The 21,635-nt window shown below is 49.0% G+C and overlaps 1 protein-coding gene across 1 annotated transcript in view; it reads left to right on the top strand.

Annotated features, from left to right (window-relative positions):
• The window catches only part of LOC117874114 (scavenger receptor cysteine-rich type 1 protein M130-like), a 183,544-nt gene that overhangs the window by 32,684 nt on the left and 129,225 nt on the right, over positions 1–21,635 (top strand). Inside the window, exon 5 of the mRNA XM_034763975.1 lies at positions 10,070–10,387. Within this exon, the coding sequence (XP_034619866.1) occupies positions 10,070–10,387 (318 nt within the window). The remainder of the gene's footprint in view (positions 1–10,069; positions 10,388–21,635) is intronic.

Below are 21,635 nucleotides of genomic sequence, written 5' to 3'. Positions count from 1 at the left end.
CTTACTAACTACAGGGTTCATTTACACCTGCTGTGACGAAGTGGGAATATTCTTAATGTTTTCTCTGAATACTGTGTGGGTGCCTCAATTTCCCCTTTGCATTTCTTAAGTATCTAGGTGGTGGGATAAGGGGGTGTGATTGATGCAGAGCCCAGGGCTGGTTCTGGCTTTTTGGCCGCCCCAAGCAAAAAAAAAAACAAAAAACCTGCGGCGCAGCTGGAGCGCGGGTGCAGGGGGACCGACTGGGGGGGAGGGGGAGGGAGTGGGCAGGAGAGAGAGAGAAGGGGGCGGCCAGGGCTACAGCCGGGGCGCTGCCATGCAGCCCCTCCTGCTGCGCTGCCTCCTGCTGCCTGCCGCGAGGGCTCCACTCCGGTCGGCGGGGAGGGAAGGAAGAGGACTGCCCTGCAGGGCGCTCTGGTTCTTCGCGCCGCCACCCCCTACAGGGCGGCCGGAGCGGAACAACAACAAAAAAAAAAAAGCGGTCGTGCCGCCCTAGGATTGGGCAGAATGCCCCCTCCAACAATCTGCCGCCCCAAGCACCAGCTTGCGCAGCTGGTGCCTGGAGCCAGCCCTGGCAGAGCCCTAAAGGGCCAGTGTGATGCTGTCTGCACAGAGAATGGCCGACGCCCTGTTTCCTGGAAACAGGTGGCCTGGGCCCCTCTCCTGCAAATGTGCCAATTGAAGGTGTTGGAGAACAAAGAGATCAGGTGACCTCCTGGCCCGGGAAAGAGACAAAGGCTGGAGAGTTTCAGTTTGGAGCTGGCTAGGGGAAATGGAGGGAGGCCCAGATGGGGTTCTGGCAGTAGCGTAGCTAGGGTGGTGCAGGGGAAGCAGCCGCTTCCCCTCAGCCCATTTTCCAAAAGCGACGCCTTTCCGGGCAGCCAGCACTGGGCTATGGACTCAAAGTCTGGAGCTGGGTTTTGCATGCAGCCGCCGACTGGCTCTCGGCTCCATGCTGCCCTCCCACATCCCCAGCCCTGCTCGCTTGCTCCCTCCAGGGCTGCAGGCAGCGTCGGCTGTTGCCTAGCTCCCCGGGAATGAGGAGGAGGAGGCTCCCATCCCCTCCACCGCTCTAGCTGCTGCTTCTCCGCCCCCCACGCCTCCTCCCCCCTCTTCTCCCCCCGGTGCTGTGCAGCATGGAGATCCGCCGGTGCAGTGCAGTGTCAGGCAGCCCCTCTGCACAGCCCGGGCTCAGCTGGCATCATGCCTCTGGCAGCAGCTCTCCAGGCTCTGTCCTTTCCTTTCATCCATTACTGCCCACCCCTGGCTGCCCCCATCCCCGGCAGCTGCCATGCACGGGTCCCACCTGGGCATTGCACGGAAAGCCCGAACGCCCAGCAGGCACCATCCCCCTCCCTTGCACTGAGCTGCATGCAGCCAGCCCTGTTCAGCTCGAGAGAGCACCTGTGCAATCCCTGGGTGCAAGGATAACGGGGTTTAACCCACCTGGCTTGCAGCTGCACTTGAGGCTGGGGTGCAGCAGGCTGCGGCATGTCAGGCCAGCCCCAGCAGAGCAGTACCCTGCTGGAGAAGGGGGATTTTTCTGCCATTCGTTGTCACGCTTAGTCAGATTGCCAATGATTTGCTCCGTCTCCCGCCCGCCCGCAGCTGCCCGGCTCGCTAAGCCGAACCCCGCTTGGCGCACCCTGTCCAGGCAAGGGTGGGCTCTGCCGGGAGGGGAAGGGGTGGCTGGAAGCCCCCCAGCCTTTCCACAGCTTATTTGGAGTCTCACCGACATGAGCTAGGCATATATTTCTCTCTCTCATTGCCACTCATTCAAACTTGGCCGGGCTGCCCTCCCCTGCCGAGAGGACCAGGGAAAACAGGGCAGGTGCTGCAGGACGGGAGGCAGGATGAGCTGCTGGGCTGTGAGAAAACTGCCGGCTCCAGAGCGGAGCCCTGTCTGCCTCCTGCAGGAGCCCTGAATGGCTGCCCTGTCCCATGGGGCAGGGCAAAGGGAAGGCAGCCAGCCAGAGGGGGTTTCTTCCCCGGCAGGGATGGAGATTCTTGGTAATTGCCAGCCCAGCTCCCATCTGGCCTGAAATCCTGTCCCTCCCTGAGACATAGCGAGAGCTGGCAACCCTGGGCTCAGCAGAGGGCCCGATCTCCAGTGCCCTCACCCTTGAGGCACCTTCTAAAAACGGATTTGCAGCCACCTGCTGAAAATACAGGCTGCCCTCCAGCCATATTGCTAGTGCTCTGTGCTGCCAGGCCAGGGAAATCCAGGCCAAGTCTCATGAGTGGGAGAATTAGTATCTCCCACCCTGGAGCCAGGGGTCAATCCCCAGTCAATGCAGAGAAATCGAATTTCCGTACAGTTAGACCCGGGATAGCGACTGTGGGGAATTTTTTGCTAACATTTCCTAGAACAGACAAAGCCTGAAAATGCAGAAGGGATTTTGCAAGAGAGAAATTAGAAATTGGCCAGGAATAATTCCCTGGGTCTTATGGAAAGTTATTTCCAGTCTGAAGAGCATTTGTGTTATAGACAACGTTATCCGCCCACTTTGCCTTATAAAAAGGAACCAGACTATCGAATGAAAACTGTTGAATTTATGTTATTCATTAAATGTGCAGTAAACATTTCAAAAGGAATCTAATCCCAAAATAAATTAGAACAGAGCCCTAGAAGTATTTCCTCCTACTCTGCATTGTTGAAGTAGCGTATGTTTATTACCAGAATTGGAATGGCCAACCTAGCCAGCATTATGACAGGATGGTTTAGGTGAGTGCGACAAGAACTTGTGAGACTGTATTTTGGGTAGCAATTAATGTATGTAACGCTTTGCATGGAGTATGGTCAGAGGCGGCTCCAGGCACTAGCGCAGCAAGCCTGTGCCTGGGGCGGCAAGCCGCAGGGGGGCGGGAGGGGCGGCATGTCAGTTGCTGTGAGGGCGGCAGTCAGGCGGCCTTCGGCGGTGTGCCTGCTGGAGGTCTGCTGGTCCTGCGGTTTCAGCAGCAATTCGGCGGCAAGTATGCCGAAGCCGCGGGACCGGCAAACCACCCGCAGAAACGCTGCCGAATCGGCGGGACTGCAGATTGCCCGCAGGGATGCTGCCGAAGCCCGCCTTACTGCCGTGCTTGGGGTGGCAAAAAACATAGAGCCGTCCCTGAGTATGGTAAGGCAGGGTTCTCAGGCCCTACCCAGCAAATGGACCAGAGGAGGCTAGCGTGAAATCAGAGCTTTGGCCAATCTGACCATCTTTCCACATTAGACTGTAGTAACTTCCAGCTACTGCTCATTTCCAGATTAAATACCGTACAACACCAGAGGTCTAAGGTACACACACACCAGGAGAAGGAACAGATATAGATTTTTATTTTGTACAACATTAAATAAACCCCATTTTTCCAACTGTGGCACATGAAAGAAAACAAACCCCTCCAATACAGTAAAAGTGCGCATAATACTGAAACCAAAGGGCAGGGGAGAGCAGGCACAGCTATGCAGGCTGCTTACAACAGAACGAGAGGAACAGAACACTTCAGATTAACCCTTTTATTAACAAAAAAAAAGTTTTAAGATAGTCGTGCGTAGAAGTAGCAAAGTACACAGAGGCTATGGGGAAGGCTGCCAAGCTGCTCTTTGGACTGGGTTATAGGAAAGATGGGCGAAGACAGGGATGGACCATGAGTCACCTTTACAGAGAGCCTGGCAGTGCAAGGCATCCGGAAGATGACTATAAATTCAATAGGATACCACAGGACCCATGGGTACACAACAGAGAAACCCTCCATTTCTCCAGTTGGTGGGAGCATTTTGGGCCCCAGTCCACCAGAGATGCACGTAAATATCCCCACTGACTCAAATGGAGCTACAGTTTACTTAGGCCTTGGCTACACTTGCAGATGTACAGCGCTGTGAGTTAAACCTGACTTCGTGCAGCTGAGTAGGGAAAGCGCTGCAGTCTGTCCACACTGACAGCTGCCCAGCGCACTGTTGTGGCCACATTTGCGGCAATTGCAGCGCTATTGGGAGCAGTGCATTATGGGCAGCTATTCCACAGAGCACCTTTTTCCATTCTGGCACTGTGGGTTGTGGGAAGGGGGCGTGGGTGCGGGGGATTCTGGGTCCTGTACCAATGCCCCGTGATGCATCGCTTCGCATCCCAGAAATCCCTTTGTTTCCGTCCACCTTTGGCGCCACCTTTCAATGGTTTCTGTGCAGCACGATCTGTCTGCGGGAAATAGAGTCCGAACTGCTGAGGAGTATGCTGACAAGTCTCACTAGCACGTCACGTTTGAAGAACTATTCCTTAAGATCCAAAGTGACAGTGAGAGTGAGGGTGAGGAGTCCGACGATGCTATCGAGCCGCGTAACGCGTACGACACACAATTGCTTGTGGCATTCATGGACATGCTCAGCACCGTGAAATGCTGCTTTTGGGCTCGGGAAACAAGCACCGAGTGGTGGGATCACATCTTCATGAAAGTCTGGGATGATGAGCAGTGGCTGCAGAACTTTCGGTTGAGAAAAGCCACTTTCATGGGACTGTGTGAGGAGCTTGCCCCCACCCTGCGGCGCAAGGACACGAGATTGAGAGCTGCCCTGCCAGTGGAGAAGTGGGTGGCTATTGCAATCTGGAAGCTGGCAACTCCAGACAGCTACCGGTCGGTCGCAAACCAGTTTGGAGTGGGAAGGTCGACCGTTGGAATCGTGTTGATGCAAGTTCATTAAACGCATCCTACTCAGCAGAACCGTGACTCTGGGTAACGTGCAGGAAATAGTGGATGGCTTTACACAAATGGGGTTCCCTAACTGTGGAGGGGCGATAGATGGGACACGCATTTCTATTCTGGCACCACCCCACCTAGGATCCGAGTATGTTAATCGGAAGTGGTATTTCTCTATGGTTCTCCAGGTGCTTGTGGATCACCGTGGGCATTTCATTGACATTAACACAGGCTGGCCCGGAAAGGTGCATGACGCCCGCATCTTTTGGAACACTTGGCTGTTCAGGAAGATGCAGGCCGGGACTTTTTTCCCAGAGCGGAAGATCACGGTAGGGGAAGTTGAAATGCCCATTGTGATACTTGGAGATCCCGCTTACCCGTTAATGCCGTGGCTCATGAAACCCTACACAGGGAGCCTTGACAGCAGCAAGAAACAGTTCAACTACAGGCTGAGCCGGTGCCGAATGACTGTGGAGTGTGCCTTTGGCCATTTAAAGGGCCGCTGGCGATCTCTGTATGCGAAGCTGGACTTGGCCGAAAACAGCATCCCCGCAGTTATATCCGCGTGCTGTACCCTCCATAATATTTGTGAAGGGAAGGGTGAAAGCTTCACTCAGGCATGGACCTCTGAGGTTCAACACCTGGAGGCTGAATTTGCATAGCCAGAGAGCAGGGCTATTACAGGGGCCCAGCGCGGGGCTGCAAGGATTAGGGATGCCTTGAGGGAGCAATTTGAGGCTGAAAACCAGCAGTGATATCTGGTGCCCTGCACAGGAGTGAAGTGCAGTAGTTCCAATCTTTATGAATCAGTGTCTGCTAAGCAGACAAGCAGACTTGCAGTGCCTGTTTATTTCCTGGGCTAAGGAGTCTTTTACTTTATGCAATAATAAAGAATGTTTTCAGAGCCAAAGAATCCATTTATTGAAAAGAAACAAGGGGGTGGAGTGGGGAACAGTACAATCACAGATTCGCATGTGTCCTGTCTGGTATGCTGTGCAGTGAGTGCTGCACTTCAGGACAGCTATACTGCATGGTGATGGGGGTTGAGTGCAGAGGGTAAGCGTCGTGGTTTTCAGGGCTGGGTGGTGAAGATACTAGTGTTGGAGGCAGCAGGTGGCGTGAAGAACACGGAAGTTGGGGAAAGTGGGTTGGAGGTGACAGTAGGGCACAACGGAAAGAGTTTTTGGACAAGGACTGTGGGGGGTGGGGGTGGCGTTTGCTGTACTGCTCCTCTTTCTGCATGGCTACCAGCTCCTGGATAACATCTGCTTGGCGCTCCAGGATGCTTATGCACCTATCAGTGCTTTGCTGCCGGTGCGCGGTGCTTTGCCGCCGGTTCGCTGCTTTTTCCTGGCGGATTCTGCTTTCTCTCTCCCTCCAGTTCTGTGCTTTCTCATTTTCTTTAATAGATTGCCACATCAGTTCTTGCAGCATGTCTTCTTTGCTTTTTCGCGGTCTCTTCCTGAGTCTTTGCAGTCTCTGAGCAGGCGATAAGAGGGACGGCTGAGGTCTCAAGATTGATGCATCTGTATAGGCAAAATGCAACATTTAACAGAGGCAGCATTGTTTATACCAGACAGAGTAATGATTCCCCCCGCACTTAAGGAGTAGAAAACACACAGGGTCTACACAATAGCATCATTTTCCCGTCCGAAACAGAGCACACATATCCCACGGGAGCCTCAAAATGGTGAGTAAGGGGGACTGATTGTTTCAGGGCTGCACTGTCCTCTGGGTTTCTGTGCCTTGGGGAGAGCCAACAGCTTCAGGGGGCACCTACACTGAACGCTGTCCCGACATTTTCCACAGGAGTTCGTCCTGGACGATATCTCGCTGCTGAGGGTGACCTGGGAAGCAAGGGAGGGTCTTCTGCTGCAATGCAGCTTCCGCCCTGGCCCATATGCAGCTTGCCTGTTTGCAGCAATGGTCCCCCCGCCCCTCGCGGCACAGTGGTGCGGACACATTAGCCTGGCTGGGACAAGGACCACGGTGGCTCTCCCCATAAACCTGCGCAAGCGCATTGCACGCATTCTGGATGAGACATTCGAGGAGATTACCGAGGCCGATTACCACGATGTGATAAACCACATCAATGCACTATTCCTCATCTAGGCATGCATGCCTAACCCTCCTCTCCCAAAGAGCCCGCACCAAAAAAAATCCTTCCTGAAAAAAAAAAAACGCTTACCGGGAACCTGCTCTTCTGTTTGTCCTCCACCAAGTACTGGCCGCTGCGACTGGCTACCTTCCTCCTGGCTCGAGAAGAGCTCCTGGCTGCATGGCTCCAGGGATTCCGGGGTGTCTCCATCCGGCCCACCACCATCACTCCCGTTTTCTTCCTCCTCCTCCTCCTCCTCCTCTTCCTCTTTCCCCCACCCCCACCGGCTCTGACGTGTCCATGGTGGTGCTTGGAGTGGAGGTGGGGTTAATCCCAAGTATCACATCCAGCTCTTTGTAGAATCGGCAGGTCGCGGGGGAAGCACCCGAGCGGCTGTTTGCATTGCGGGCTTTGCAGTAGGCACTCTGCAGCTCCTTCACTTTAATCCTGCACTGCAGGGCATCCCGGTCATGGCCCCTTTCCATCATGTCCTTTGATACCTTCCCGAAGGAATCGTAATTCCTACGGCTGGAGCGCAGCTGGGACTGTACAGCTTCCTCCCCCCAAACACTGATGAGGTCCAGCAACCTCCATGCTGGGGCTCGCTTGGCGCATGGAGGCTTGGTCACCTGAAAAGATTTGCTGATAGCACTCCATGCCATGCCGGGCTGAGCAAACAGGAAGGGGATTTTTAAAATTCCCGGGGAATGTAAAGGGTGGGTCACATGGTTGGTTACCTGAGGCCAGGGCAGTAGAGTTTGAACTGATGACCAGAGTGGCTAGAACAGACATTGTGGGATACTGCCGAATAATTCTGGAGGCCATTCACAGCGCATTGGGCAGCTGCAGCACAATACTCGCTATTCCTCTCGGAGAGGTGGAGTACATGCAGCGCTGCAACCACGGAGATACAGTGCTGCAAATGCCTTGCCAGTGTGGACGGGGAGTGAGTTACAGCGCTGCGGGAGCCTTTACAGTTCTGTAACTCACAAGTGTAGCCAAGGCCTTAGAAAGTGACTTCTCCTATATAGGTCATAAGGATCCTATCTGTCTGAATACTGGCTGCTCTTTCTTTCTTTGATCTGCAGAGTGACTGATGCATTTCAGATGTCAGTTGTGGATACAGGAGGATTTCATTGCATCTTCTCTCTTGGCCCCAGCTACTGTTCTCCCTTCTTGTTGCACTGATAGTGGGTGGGTGTGTCTCGCCTTTTTTTTTTAAATCATAGGGACAGTATTGTCCTCTTCTTCTCTCCTGATGTCAGTGTAGATGCAGGCAGTCATATAGTATCTCAAATGCAAAGCTGCATTTCACTGATCTGAGGTTTGAAGAACAATGTTGAACTAGCTGTTTTACAGGATGTCTAGATTTCATTCCTGTAGTAACAGAACTGGTGATAGGAAAGCAGGAAGAGGTTTGTTTTTTGTTGTTGGTTTTGTGTGTGTGTGTGTGTGTGTGTACAGCTTAAATTAGTTAAAAACCCTAATTTTCAGTACTCCGTGTTTCAAAAATGTTAGACTGCCAACCTGTGTTGTAGAGATGTCTTTTGTTTAAAAAAACCCCATGAATAAAGCTACTTTGAGGGAAATTACTGCTTTGTCCAACCCCGAAGAGCTATGAGATCTTTGCTCACTAATTCTCATAAAACTTGTATTTGTCATGCCTTTTTGGTTACTTTAGTATTACGATCTATTATAAATAAAGTGCATTTCACTGATTGATTTTAAAATGAAATTAGTAACTGGAAAAAATGGCCAGTATTTTATTTTAAACCTGTGACAATTATAAACAACTGTATTCTGTCATTTACTTTCTAGGAACTAACGTATATCTAAGTATAATCTAAAGTTCTCCTGTGAAATGCCGGCTGTGCAAACCCTTCCGTGGCTGGATCATTCTTGTGTTTTTATTTTAAGTACAAATAAATATGTATAACGAATTTAAAAGTATGTAATTAGTAATTTGATATGTTGGGTGGTGCCTTTTTTTGTGTTCGCTCCCCCTGATGTTAGAACCTGGCTACGCCACTGGGCTCTTGCCTCCCCGGCCTTGAAATGAACCTGACTGAGGGGTCCTGTTCCCTGTACCTACAAGTTCTGTTTTGGATTGTGTTCCTGGCTGAGAGTCATGTCTGACTGTGGATTTGGGGTGCAGGGCCCTCTGGCTTCCCCAGGAGGCCCCCCCCCGTACGAACTTGCTGTGGGAAGCACACTGTGTGAGAAGGGGATGCTGAATACTCCGAGGTCAGACCCAAGAAGGTCAAAACTGTGTAAGCTTCTTGCCCTGGAGACAGTCTGCTCACAGAGAGGAGTAATATTCCCCCCAGAGTCCTGACTGGATTCATATGGAATAGTTCCAGAGCATTGTCCGGTGACTCTGTGACACCTACTCACAGTATAGGAGTGTTAATGTGAGAATCAGACCATATATAATCAAAATAATTGAATCCCTGTCTTAAGTGCAATATTAATCTCATCTTTAAATATGGAGTCACTACTGTCCTCTGTATGTATATTTTTATAACTGTTTACATATTTAGGAAGATTTGACAAGTTTACAGATCATATTTTGGGAACACTTGGCTCCTTTGAAATGCAAGGTGCCGTACACACTGTATAAATCTCCAATGACCTAATCACCAGAAAGAGTCTTGGCTTCTCCCATAAGGAACTTCAACATCTTTACATGCTCACAGTGAACAAAGTTTTAAAATGAAAAATACATATGTTTAGAAAAAAATGGGGCCTTCCTCCCCATTGCCCAGAGGTCACTCACCCCTCCAAGCAACATCTCCAGCCAAGACAATAGCTAGAGTTCATGAGAAAGGTAACTCAAGTGTCCACAGTTGCAGACCTGGCCTGGAAAAACCCAGCTGAGTGCAGAAAAGACTAGTGTTGTAAATCACACCTATCTCACAGCGCTGCCACTATCAGTGTGAGGGGTGAGCACTAAGCACTTTTGCACAGAGCGTTTTGGTAACCAGGGGCCTGATGTGCCAGGTGTTCCTGAGCATTATCCACTCACATTGACTCCTTTGGGAGGTGATAGCGTTCCACATTGTGCAAGCTCTGATATCAGAGTTGGGGAATTCTTTCCCTCCATCACCTCCTGCATTTCTGAGTAGACAGACAAATGAAACCCTTGAGAGAGGTTGTTCCCTCTATCACTGCACAGTGGTGAGGGTTACCTTCCACTTGGCACAAAAACCTGTGTTTTACCTCACATCTGTGTGTTATTTCTAATGCAGTACCAGCAGGGAGTGTTATTCAGCATATTTTGTGTCTCTGTGAGCCCAGGTCGTTCTGAGGTGCTCAGACTGTTGTATGGAGAGAGCCGATGCAGTGGGACAGTCGAGATTTTCCTCCATGGTGCGTGGGGCAGAGTCCTGGATGACCAGTGGGACATGGATGATGCCAGCGTGGTGTGCAGACAGCTCCAGTGTGGAGTCGCTGAGAAAGCTTATAACCCACCTAAGTCTGAGCGAGGAAGGGGCCCCGTGGGGCTGAAAAGTGTCCGATGTGGAGGAAATGAGACTCGTCTGACTCTCTGTGACAACTCCGCATCTGAGACAGCCCAGACAGGAATTGCTGAGGACGTCGGTGTCATTTGCTCAGGTGACTTAGTGTGAAAATCTTCTAAATATCCTGTCCTTGTTCAGTGGGAACATAACCCACCCTAGGGCCTGCCTCCACCCCACCTTGTGCTGTGATCTCAGCAGTTCTTGAAATGATGTGGATCTGAGGTTCAAACTGTGACCCCTTTATAGTAAAAATATATTATATATATTATATACAGAACAAAGCATAGCCATGTTATATGGTTAATGCACTATAGCAACTTCTCTCTCTCTCCTGTATTTTTATGTTCAAAAAATTTCATGAAAACTTTTTTCCTGTGAAAAATCTTCACAATAAGATTACAAACTTTCACAAAAAGTCTGTTTTCATTGAAAATGTTCAGATTTTTTTGAAAAACTTGGACTGTTGATTAACCACAGTTAACTCATGCATTTAACTAAAAAATTAATCGAGATTTAAAAAAAAATCATTATTAATCACAGTTTAATCACACTGTTAAACAATAGAATACCAATTTAAATTTGTTTTATTTTTGCATGCAGTTATTTTTTGTACATAAAATCGACATTTGTAAGTTCAACTTCCATGATAAAGAGATTGCACTACAGTACTTGTATTAGCTAAATTGATAAATACTATTTCTTTCATTTTTTATACTTCAAATATTTGGAATAAAAAATAGATATAAAGTGAGCACTGTACACTTTCTATTGTGTTGTAATTGAAATCAATATATTTGAAACAGTAGAAAACATCCAAAATATTTAAATACATGGTATTCTATTATTGTTTAACAGCACGATTAATCACGATTAATTTTTTTTAATCATTAGCTCTATGAAAAACCCAAATTTATTTGTGAAACATGAAAAATATTCATGGTCATTCATATTTTGTGGGGAAAAAGATGAACTTCCAAGAAGCTCTAGTGTATATAGTGGCTTCTTGATTTTAAAGTCTTAAAAAACATGCTGTCTTGTATCAGAAAACAATAGTAAGAAAAGGAAGTCAGATGCAACCTGTTTTGACCAAGACTGCCATGGATAGTAGCTCTGGGCTAGATCCCACAAGGGACTTGGGCATTGCAAGGTCTGACTCCTAGGTACCTTGCCATCCAATGGAATCCTCAGCTCTGAGTCACACACCCAGCTCCCCGTACAATGCATGGGGAGAGTTAGGCACCAGAAGCCAGAAAGCTGAACAGTGAACCACCTAAATTTGCCGGCAGTGAAATGCCAAGGAAGGGAGTAGGACCTAGATACACAACGTTCTTTAGATGCCAACCTGCTATTGATCTAAGCCTCAGCCCCCTGACACACAGGCAGAGGTAAACACCTCTGCTCAGGGATCTCAGTCATGAACCCACTCCTGGAGCTAGGCATGTAAGCCAGGTCAGCTCTCTCATCTCCCCATTTTACCCATAAGCCAGTGGTTAAAGCACTCAGCTGGGAGGTGGGAAATCCATGTTCAAACCCTGCTCTGCCTGATTTGGAGCANCCTCTTTCCACGCAGGGGAGGGTTTTAAAAGGTCTCAAGCAGTTGGAGCCAACTGAACCTAATTAGTTTCCTAGTAACCCCTTTTCCAGCTGAACCTTGTTTCCCCGTGATTATCTCTATTCAGTGGACTGGGATAGGCCTTTTAACCCCCTGGGACTAATTACTACTCCTCCCCCCGCTTTGTAGCTGTTTGTCCTGGTTTACCACATATTCCTCCCCCACCCCCCACCTCTACGGGGTTGGGCTACTTGGGTCGGAAAGCAGTGCACTCTCGACAGGCCATCCGCATTGCCATCCGCATGTTGGGTTCCAGACCTATGTTGTACTGTGAAGTGGAAGGGTTGAAGTGACAGGAACCATCTTGTTACTCTCGCATTTTTGTACTTGTTTTGGTGCATCCACTGCGGAGGGGCATGGTCCGTGACAAGGGTAAACCTCCGTCCAAGTAGATAGTAGTGGAGGTTTTCTATGGCCCATTTTACCGCCAGGCATTTCTTCTCCACTACGGCGTATTTCCGTTCCCTAGGCTGGAACTTCCTACTGAGGAAGAGGATGGGGTGTTCGTCGTCTCCAACCACTTGTGAAAGTACCGCCCCCAACCCTACTTCAGGTTTGTAGGATAAACTCCTTCCCCCAGTCTGGGGCTACTAGTACGGGGTCTGTGCAGAGGGCCGCCCTGAGATCTGCAAATGCGCCTTCGGCTGTGGCAGACCATTTTACTATGTCTGGGCCCCGAGCTTTTTTTAGGTCCGTTAATGGGCATGCCATAGTGGCGAAGTGGGGAATGACCTGCCTATAGTACCCCACTAGTCCCAGGAATGCTCTGACCTATTTTTCCTGGAGTGGTCGGGGCCACTTTTGTATAGCTTCTAACTTGTTCAGTTGGGGCTTCACCATGCCCCTCCCCACTATTTACCCAAGGTACTTGCCCTCAGCTAACCTGATTGAATATTTGGAGGGATTCGCAGTCAGCCCCGCCTTCCTCACTGTGTCCAGGACCGCTTCCACCTTCTCCAAGTGCATCTCCCAGTCAGGGCTATATATGATGACGTCGTTGAGATAGGCTGCAGCATACTTGCCATGGGGTCGCAACAGTTTGTCCATTAGCCATTGGAAAGTAGCGGGAGCCCCATGCAACCCAAAGGGGAGGATGGTGTACTGATACAGACCCTCTGGAGTTGCAAAGGCTGTCTTCTCTTTGTTGGCCTTGGCCAGGGGGATCTGCCTATAGCCCTTGGTCAGGTCAAGGGTAGACATAAACCGTGCTTTTCCTAGTTTGTCAATTACCTCATCTATCCTGGGTATAGGGTACGCCTCAAATTGGGACACCTCATTCAGCTTGCGGAAGTCATTGCAGAACCTCATACTGCCATCAGGCTTAGGCACTAAAACCATGGGACTTGGCCATTAGATTCTTCGATGACTCCTAAGGTCAGCATTTTCCTGACCTCTGTCCTGATCTCTTTTGGCCTCCGGGATCCGGTATGGCTTGACATTCACCTTCACTCCAGACTCTGTGAGGATAATAATATAATTAATGGAGATATCCCATCTCCTAGAACTGGAAGGGACCTTGAAAGGTCATTGAGTCCAGCCCCTTGCCTTTACTAGCAGGACCAAGTGCTGATTTTGCCCCAGATCCCCAAGTGGTCCCCTCAAGGATTGAACTCACAACCCTGGGTTTAGCAGGCCAATGCTCAAACCACTGAGCTATCCCTCCCCTCAGTAATCCTGCCGGGCTTTTCCGAGAACACATCCTGGTTGCATTTGATCAGGCTGATCACTTCCGATCATTGTTCCGGAGTCAACTCTGGAGATATTCCCACCAGGTCGGGCTGGTTGCTTTTAGGGGATGGTGCCCCTAGCGCAACCACCGGAGCTTCTCTATCCTGCCAAGGCTTCAGCAGATTTATATGGTAGATCTGCTCCAGCTTCCGGCGACTCAGCTGTCGCACCTTATAGTCGACTTCTCCTATAGCTTCTATTATCTCGTACGGCCCCTGCCACCTGGCCAGGAGCTTACTCTCCACTGTGGGTATGAGCGCCATCACCCGGTCCCCCACCTGGAACTTCCAGGTCGCTGCTTGGCAATTGTAGTATGTCTGTTGTGCCCCTTGGGTCTTCTCCATGTGTTCGCGCACAAGGGGGGCGACTTGGGATATTCTGTCTTTCATCTGCAAGACATGTTCAACAACATTTCTCCCAGGGTTCGGCTGTTCTTCCCAGTCTTCTTTAGCCAGGTCCAGTATGCCCCTGGTGTGGCGACCATATAACAGCTTGAAGGGGGAGAATCCAGTAGAAGCCTGAGGGACCTCCTGTACGGCAAACAGCAAGTAAGGCAGCAGGGCGTCCCAGTCTTTCCCGTCGCGACTAACCACTTTCCGTAACATGTTCTTCAATGTCCTATTAAAGCATTCGACAAGACCATCGTGGTAGACTGAGGGTCCGTATGTGGAACATTGTACATAGGTCCTTCATCAGCTTAGACACAAAGGCGGTCCCTTGGTCTGTCAGGATCTCCTTAGGTATCCCTATTCTGGAAAAAATCTGGACTAATTATTTGGCTATGGTCTTGGACACGGAGTTCCGTAGAGGTACGGACTCGGGGTATCGGGTGGCATAATCTAGTACTACCAAAATGTACTGATGGCCCCGGGTTGACTTCTCCAATGACCCTACTATGTTCATGGCTATTCGCTCAAATGGGGTCTCAATAATTGGCAGAGGTATCAAAGGGGTCCTTAAGTGTGGTCGGGGCCAATGTATCTGGCATTCCGGACAGGATGTACAATACTGCCGGGCTGCCGCATAAATGCCGGGCCAAAAAAACCTCTGTAGAATCTGGTCAAGGATCTTATCTACCCCTAGGTGGCCCCCGAACAGATGGCTGTGGCCAGATCCATCACGGCCCTCTGATGCTTCTGTGGGACCAAGAGTTGTTCTACGACTTGCTCTTTGACCCAGACTACTCTGTATAGCAGATTGTTCTTAATCATATAATATGGCCCTGGGCCCTTAACTCTCCCCTCCATGGGGCCCCATTTACCTCGACTACTACTTTACAAATATTGTTGTATATGGGATCATTGGCCTGATCCTGACCAAAATTCCCGAGTGCGGTCTCCATTTGTCCAAACTCAGGGGGGTTCTACCTCCGTCTCCCCCTTGGGGAAAGCCCCTGGAGAACCAGGTCCGGCGATAGGGTTGTTGATCACTGGCCCAGTCCTGCTGTCGGTTGAGCCCCTTCTTTACCCTGCAAGCGTAGACTTCTGGTACTGGGTCAGGATCCTCGTCCCCCTCCTTTTATCCGTCCTCCATTCCTTCCAAGTCTTCCTGGACTTCCCGGGCAGGGAGAACAAATTATGGTTAAATTCATGGAAGGCCGGAGGGGGGTTAACTATCTGGGCCACCCCCTGGGTTCCGGGGTCATTATTTTCTTCTACCTCCTCCCCGGGGAGTAGGCTATCAAACCCTGGGAAGTCTCATCCGATAAGGACTGGGTAGGGGAGTTTCGGAACTACTCCCACCGTCAACCTAGTGGGGTTTCTGAGAACTTCTTCTATTTTTATGGGGATGGTTGGATAATAGTTGACATCCCCAAGCACACAGGATATTCCTGAGCGCTTGGCCCGGGATAGTTGGTCCTGCCCAACCAGCTTCCCCGAGACTAACGTGATTGCACTTCCCGAGTCTACCAATGCTGTGGTCTCTATACCATTCATCTTAACGGGCCTAGTGTATCTATGAGGGACCATCGCAACCCCAACTAGACTTATTAGATCACATGGTCCCCCTATATCTCCCAATTCGCATTGCATAGGCTCTTCTAGATTCGGACATTGGGCAGCAATATGCCTCAATTCGCCACAGGCATAACATCGGTACCCAGCTCGGGGCAGCCCCCTATTTTTCAGGCTGCTGTTCTTTATCCCCCCGAGTCTTTCTCCCCCAGTCCTCAAGTCTCTCCGGGACCGCCGGCTGCTCTTCTGCCTCCTTCCTCCCGTCCATTGTCCAGCCTGGCGCTAGGGCAAACCAGGGCCTCGGCACAGAGACTGGTCTCCGATTCTGGCACCTTCCTTCCCCGGTGGTCTGAGAAAGTTCTTGGGCTGCTAAGTGTCTCTCTACGAGGGAAACTAGTTCATCATAGGAGGAGGGATCATTTTGGTGGACCCACCCTTGTATGTCCAGCATCAACCCCCTCACATACGTGTCCAACACCAGGATTTCCACTACCTTCTCCGTCCCATGGGTCTCGGGTTGGAGCCACTTCCGGGCAAGGTGGATCAAGTCAAATAGCTGGGACCTCGGCGCTTTGTTGTCCTGGTATTTCCACTCATAGAAGCGCTCGGCCCTTATGGCCGGCATCACGCCTGACCTCACCAGGATTTCCGCCTTCAGCTGGGGGTAATCCATAGGTGCTTCTGTGGTCATGTTGAAATAGGCCTTCTGGACCTCCCTGCACAGAAATGGGGCCAGGATACCTGCCCACTGGTCTTGAGGCCAGGCCTCCCGCAGGGCTGCCCTCTTGAACGCAAGGAGATATGCCTCTGTATCGTCACCTGTTGTCATTTTCTGTAAATAGTTGCTTGCGCGTAGCGACCGGGTTCCCTGGGGCCCGTGCGTCAGCATGGTCAGGGCTTTCAACTGGTTCACTACTTCATTCAGGTGGCTCCATCTTGGGCCGCCTGGTTCATCAGCAATTGGTTTGTCTCTTGTTGGACACATACTGACTCTTGGTGGGCCGCCATCTGTACCCTGGTAGCCTCTTGTTGGGCCGCAGTGGCCTGTCTCAATGCCTTCACTACGTCCTCCATTTTTTTTTTTTTTTTTTAATTTTTTGTGTGTGATTTACCCTGCCCTGAGATGGCTTGCCACAGAGCCTCACTCACTATACCACATCCCACCCCTGACACCACGTGTGGCAAAGTACTTTCTTCCCCTCAGCAGGCTCAGTCCTTTTTGCCTTGGAGACACAGGCTTGGGCAAGGCAGATCCTTACAGGTAGCACAGGCTCCGGCTATTCCTTTCCCCAGTCAGTCCCTTGTGCTTGTTTTTCTTCCCTTCTGGGGAGGGAGTGCAGCTTCCTTCCTGGAAGGGTTCAGTGTTTTGCTGCACCCAGCCTACTGGCAGCTTCCCTGCTTCTCTCACTCTCTCACCCCCACCCCTCTTTCCACGCAGGGGAGGGTTTAAAAAGGTCTCAAGCAGTTGGAGCCAGCTGAACCTAATTAGTTTCCTAGTAACCCCTTTTCCAGCTGAACCTTGTTTCCCCGTGGTTATCTCTCCTCAGTGGATTGGGAGAGGCCTTTTAACCCCCTGGGACTAATTACTACCCCCCCACCTCCGTAGCTGTTTGTCCTGGGTTTACCACACCCTATATCATGCACTGTATGTTACTGCATTGATATCATTTTTCATGCCCATTCCAACTGCAGGGTAACTACAGCACATTAAGGGCCTATTTCTTTTCCCATTGTGTCAGTGGGAGCTTCACAGTTGATTTCAGCAGCGTAGAATTAGGCCCTAAGTGTCTGGGAGTTTATTGTAGACACATGGATCCAATTTGCCTTTCTTTCTCTTTATTTGTTAAATAAATTGGTACCAAGTCTGCTTTTCTCTAACGTTCTGGTACCTCCTGTCATGCTGTCTGGAGTGGCTCACCACTGTAAGTGACTATCTCAGGGCAGACTCAAAAAAACAAGAGCAGACACCCAAACTGCTAGTGTGGTCAATAACACTGCTCTACAGTCAAAATGCTTCTGAAATAAATGTAGTCAAACTTTACTAATTCTGGTCACTGAGAATGAAAATGGTGCTTAAAATTGTTGATTGGCTCTAGTTTTCAAGATATGCTACTGGGTCAGTATATATGACCCTTGACTTGGGAATGGCGGAGGATAAGTGAGTTATAAAGGGAAGGGATCTCAATTTAAACCAGAAATGACTAAAATACATCTTTAACTGGATCTATGAATAAATCTATGACTGGGTTTGAATAATACTTGCTTTTTAGGCAAAACAATGAATGATGCAATCTGAAGCTGGTATTGTGTCATACATTATATGAATTGCATCATGTTATTCCTAGACGTTATGGATGATGCAATCATAACGAAGCTTACATCACTGTGCTGAACAAATTGCCCTATATCAGCTCTAGAAATCATACAGTGTCGTGTTCTCTTATTTGTCAGTGTTTGATTTTGCAAAGGGACATATTTCTATTTAGCCAAAGTGAGCAGAGATGCCTCGTACTTGTGTGAACAGTGCAGATAACTTCTGCTATGTTTGTGGTGAAGTGACTTTTGCATCACAAAAGCGCAGTATAACCACTATGGTTAAGAAAGCCTATCACCTTTATTTTGGCTGCAAAATTGGAGATCAGGACAAGAGGTGGGCCCTACACATATGCTGCAACACTTGTGCAACAAATCTTCGCCAGTGGTTGAACAGGAAAAGGAAATCTATGCCTTTTGCAGTGCCAATGATTTGGAGAGAGCCAACAGATCATACCAGCAATTGTTATTTCTGCATGGTGCCTCCAGTTGGGAAAGGTGTGTCAAAGACGAAAAAGTGGACTGTGCATTATCCAAAGATTCCATCAGCTATACGCCCAGTACCCCACGGAGAAGGACTGCCAGTTCCTAATGCACCAGAATCATTCTCACTTGAGTCAGACGAGGAAGAGGATGAAACTTCTGGTCCTGAACCATCAATGTCACAGGACCCACATTTTCTCCCATCCTCCTCCTCTGAACCACACCTCATAACACAAGATGAACTGAATGACCTTGTCAGGGATTTGGAACTACCCAAAAGTAAGGCAGAGCTGTTGGGCTCCAGACTACAGCAGTGGAATCTCCTGGCAGGTGATGTTAGGGTTTCCATGTTCCGTGACCATCAAAAGGATCTTGTCCCATTCTTCTTCATGGAAGGTGATCTTGTATCCTGCAACAACATTGATGGTGTGATGGCAGCCCTCAACATCGTTCACGATCCAGATGAGTGGAGACTGTTCGCTGATTCATCGAAAACGAGTCTTAAAGCTGTTTTACTGCATAATGGCAATGTTTTGCCATCAATTCCAGTTGGTTATGCAGTCCATATGAAGGAAACCTATGACAACATGAAACAACTTTTGAGGTGCATAAACTATGACCAACATCAGTGGCAGCTTTGTGGCGTTTTGAAGGTTGTTGCTCTCTTGCTTGGTCTGCAGACTGGATACACAAAGTACTGCTGTTTTCTCTGCTAATTGGATAGTTGTGCAAGAGAGTCCCACTACATCAAGAAAGATTGGCCACTCCGACAGTCATTGGAGCCTGGGAGGAAAATTCTTCAGCATCCACCACTTGTTGAATCAAGGAAGATTTTGTTACCACCCTTACACATCAAGCTGGGTCTGATGAAGAACTTTGTCAAGGCCATTGACAAAACACAAGCAGCTTTCAAGTACCTCCATGGAAAATTTCCAAGGTTAAGTGAAGCTAAGATAAAGGAAGGTGTCTTTGTTGGTCCTCAGATTTGTGAACTTTTTCGAGATGATGCATTTGACCATGCACTGCGTGGCAAGGAAAAGATGGCATGGAAAGCCTCCAGTTAGTGGCAATACATTTTCTCGGAAACAACAAGGCAGACAACTACAGGTTGTTGGTGGAAAACCTCCTCAAGGCATCCAAAGCCTTGGTTGCAACATGTCACTAAAGAAACATTTTTTGCACTCTCATCTAGATTTTTTTCCACCGAACTGCAGAGCAGTGAGTGACGAGCATGGCGAGCGATTTCACCAGGACATTGCAACAATGGAGAAACGCTATCAGGGCAAATGGAGCCCATCAATGCTTGCAGACTATTGCTGGACAGTGACAAGAGATGCTCCATTTAATGAATACAAGAGACAAGCCAAGAAGCACCAAGTAGACACTGACTAGGACTAAACTATGTACATAATAGTTTTTTGCCTTTTGTTTCATAATAAATTTTATTTATATAACCGTTTTGCTGATTTTTAAAGTGTTACATAAACAGGACAGGTGAAATATTATCATGTAAAGCAACCATAAACACATGAAAAGACCTAGGTTTACAATTTATGATTAAAACTCTACTATCTACACAATATACATAGACATAAAATGTAAAAACTTAAATATCTTAGAAACAGTAGCCAATCAGTTGTTTTAATTGTCATATTTGAATTCAGCACATCAAAATACATAATAAATAGCACATTTTATCTCTGAAGCAGACGACTTCTCAAAAATTGTAGACCAGTGTAACGGGGTCTCAAACTCAATTTGCCTTAGGGGCCAGTGCCAGTCTTTGAATCCGCCCAGTGGGCTAATAATGTCATTGAAGATGGTGTTCAAAAAAGAAAACATTTATATTGTATTTTTTATTCTGAATTTCATAGAAATAATAAAGCTGTCATACAACTTTATACAATTCTTCACCTGCCAGAAAGTTTTTAGTGTTTGCCAGACACCTGGCAATGCTTCAGTTCTGTCAGTTTGTTGATGTTTGGCCTCCCTGCCTGAGCAGTTGAAACCTTCAGGATTGCAGCAAGGTGTGCATCAGACAGTTGTGTTCGGTATTTTGACTTGTTTATATTCATTGTGGAAAAAAGTGATGCTGCCTCCATGGCTGACTCTGCCCAGCAACTAATGATGATATATCTGTCCCTCTCCCCCAGCCAATGGGAGCTACAGGAGGGCGGTGCCTACAGCAGACATTGCGGACAGCCTGTCTGCCTGCGTCTCTCCTTCCATCTCTCCTCCACGGGCCGCAGTGGGGAGGTTCCTGGGCTGCAGATGGGCCGCAGGCCAGGAGTTTGAGACCCCTATTCTATAATTAGATTTCACCAAGCCAGTCACAAACATGAACTCCTGGATCACTACGCAAGTCTCACCATGGAGTCACAGACAGTCCATTTAAGCTCTTCAGCCTAACTTGCCACCCAGACAAACTGAAAGTTGTGATAAAATGTCACTTAATCATAATATCACACCACACCAAGTTTCTCCCAGTCCCAAGAGACCAGTCAGTCACTCCAGACCTTATTCCAACAACTGGCAGCCAGTTCTATAGTAAATAACTAAAGGTTTATTAGCTAAGAAGTTATTATTTATTAGCTAAAAGGGTTATTGAGAGTCTATAGCAGGTAAAATATAATAGGCAAATCAGTTTGTAACTCCAAATGGTGGAAGTGATGTAATAAACTGTCAGTTTCCCAAAAGTCTTTTACAGGGTGTCATGAGGTACTCCATTCACTGCCGATCTGGCATCTCCTCCTGGTCATTCTGGGGATTAGCTTTCAAGGCCAACGCCCCATCCACAGTTTGCACATCATCACTCTGACTCTGGTCTGCAGCTCCTCTTCCTCCAGGACCCGCAGCATTCTCTTTGTGACTTAGACTTCCAGCTAGGTCATTCAGTGTTTCCCCTTATGGGATTCAGGCCATCAACTGCCTAGGCAGTCTTCCCATTCACTGCCCTGGTGCCACTCCCTCAGTGGCTGGTAGGGGAACCCAGGCCTGCTCAGCAGTTCTGGGCTTCCTCCCTCTGCCCACACTGCTCCTTACCTGGACTGATGTAGTTGTGGTTGGTCCTGTTTTGAGCAGGGCGTGGGACTAGATGGCCTCCTGACGTTGCTTCCAAACCTAAGCTTCTATGATTCTATGACTGCTTCCTATACTCTGGTTCCTTTCCTCACTCTGGCTGTGCCAGCCTCAAGAATCCACCTCCAGGGAGTAACTGCAGATTATATCCCTGCAGCCCCCAAACACTTCTC

Source organism: Trachemys scripta, chromosome 1, assembly GCF_013100865.1.
Source record: "Trachemys scripta elegans isolate TJP31775 chromosome 1, CAS_Tse_1.0, whole genome shotgun sequence".
NCBI lineage: Eukaryota > Metazoa > Chordata > Testudines > Emydidae > Trachemys > Trachemys scripta.
Note: the sequence above shows the minus strand (reverse complement) of the source record. Positions and strands in the feature narration are given on the sequence as shown.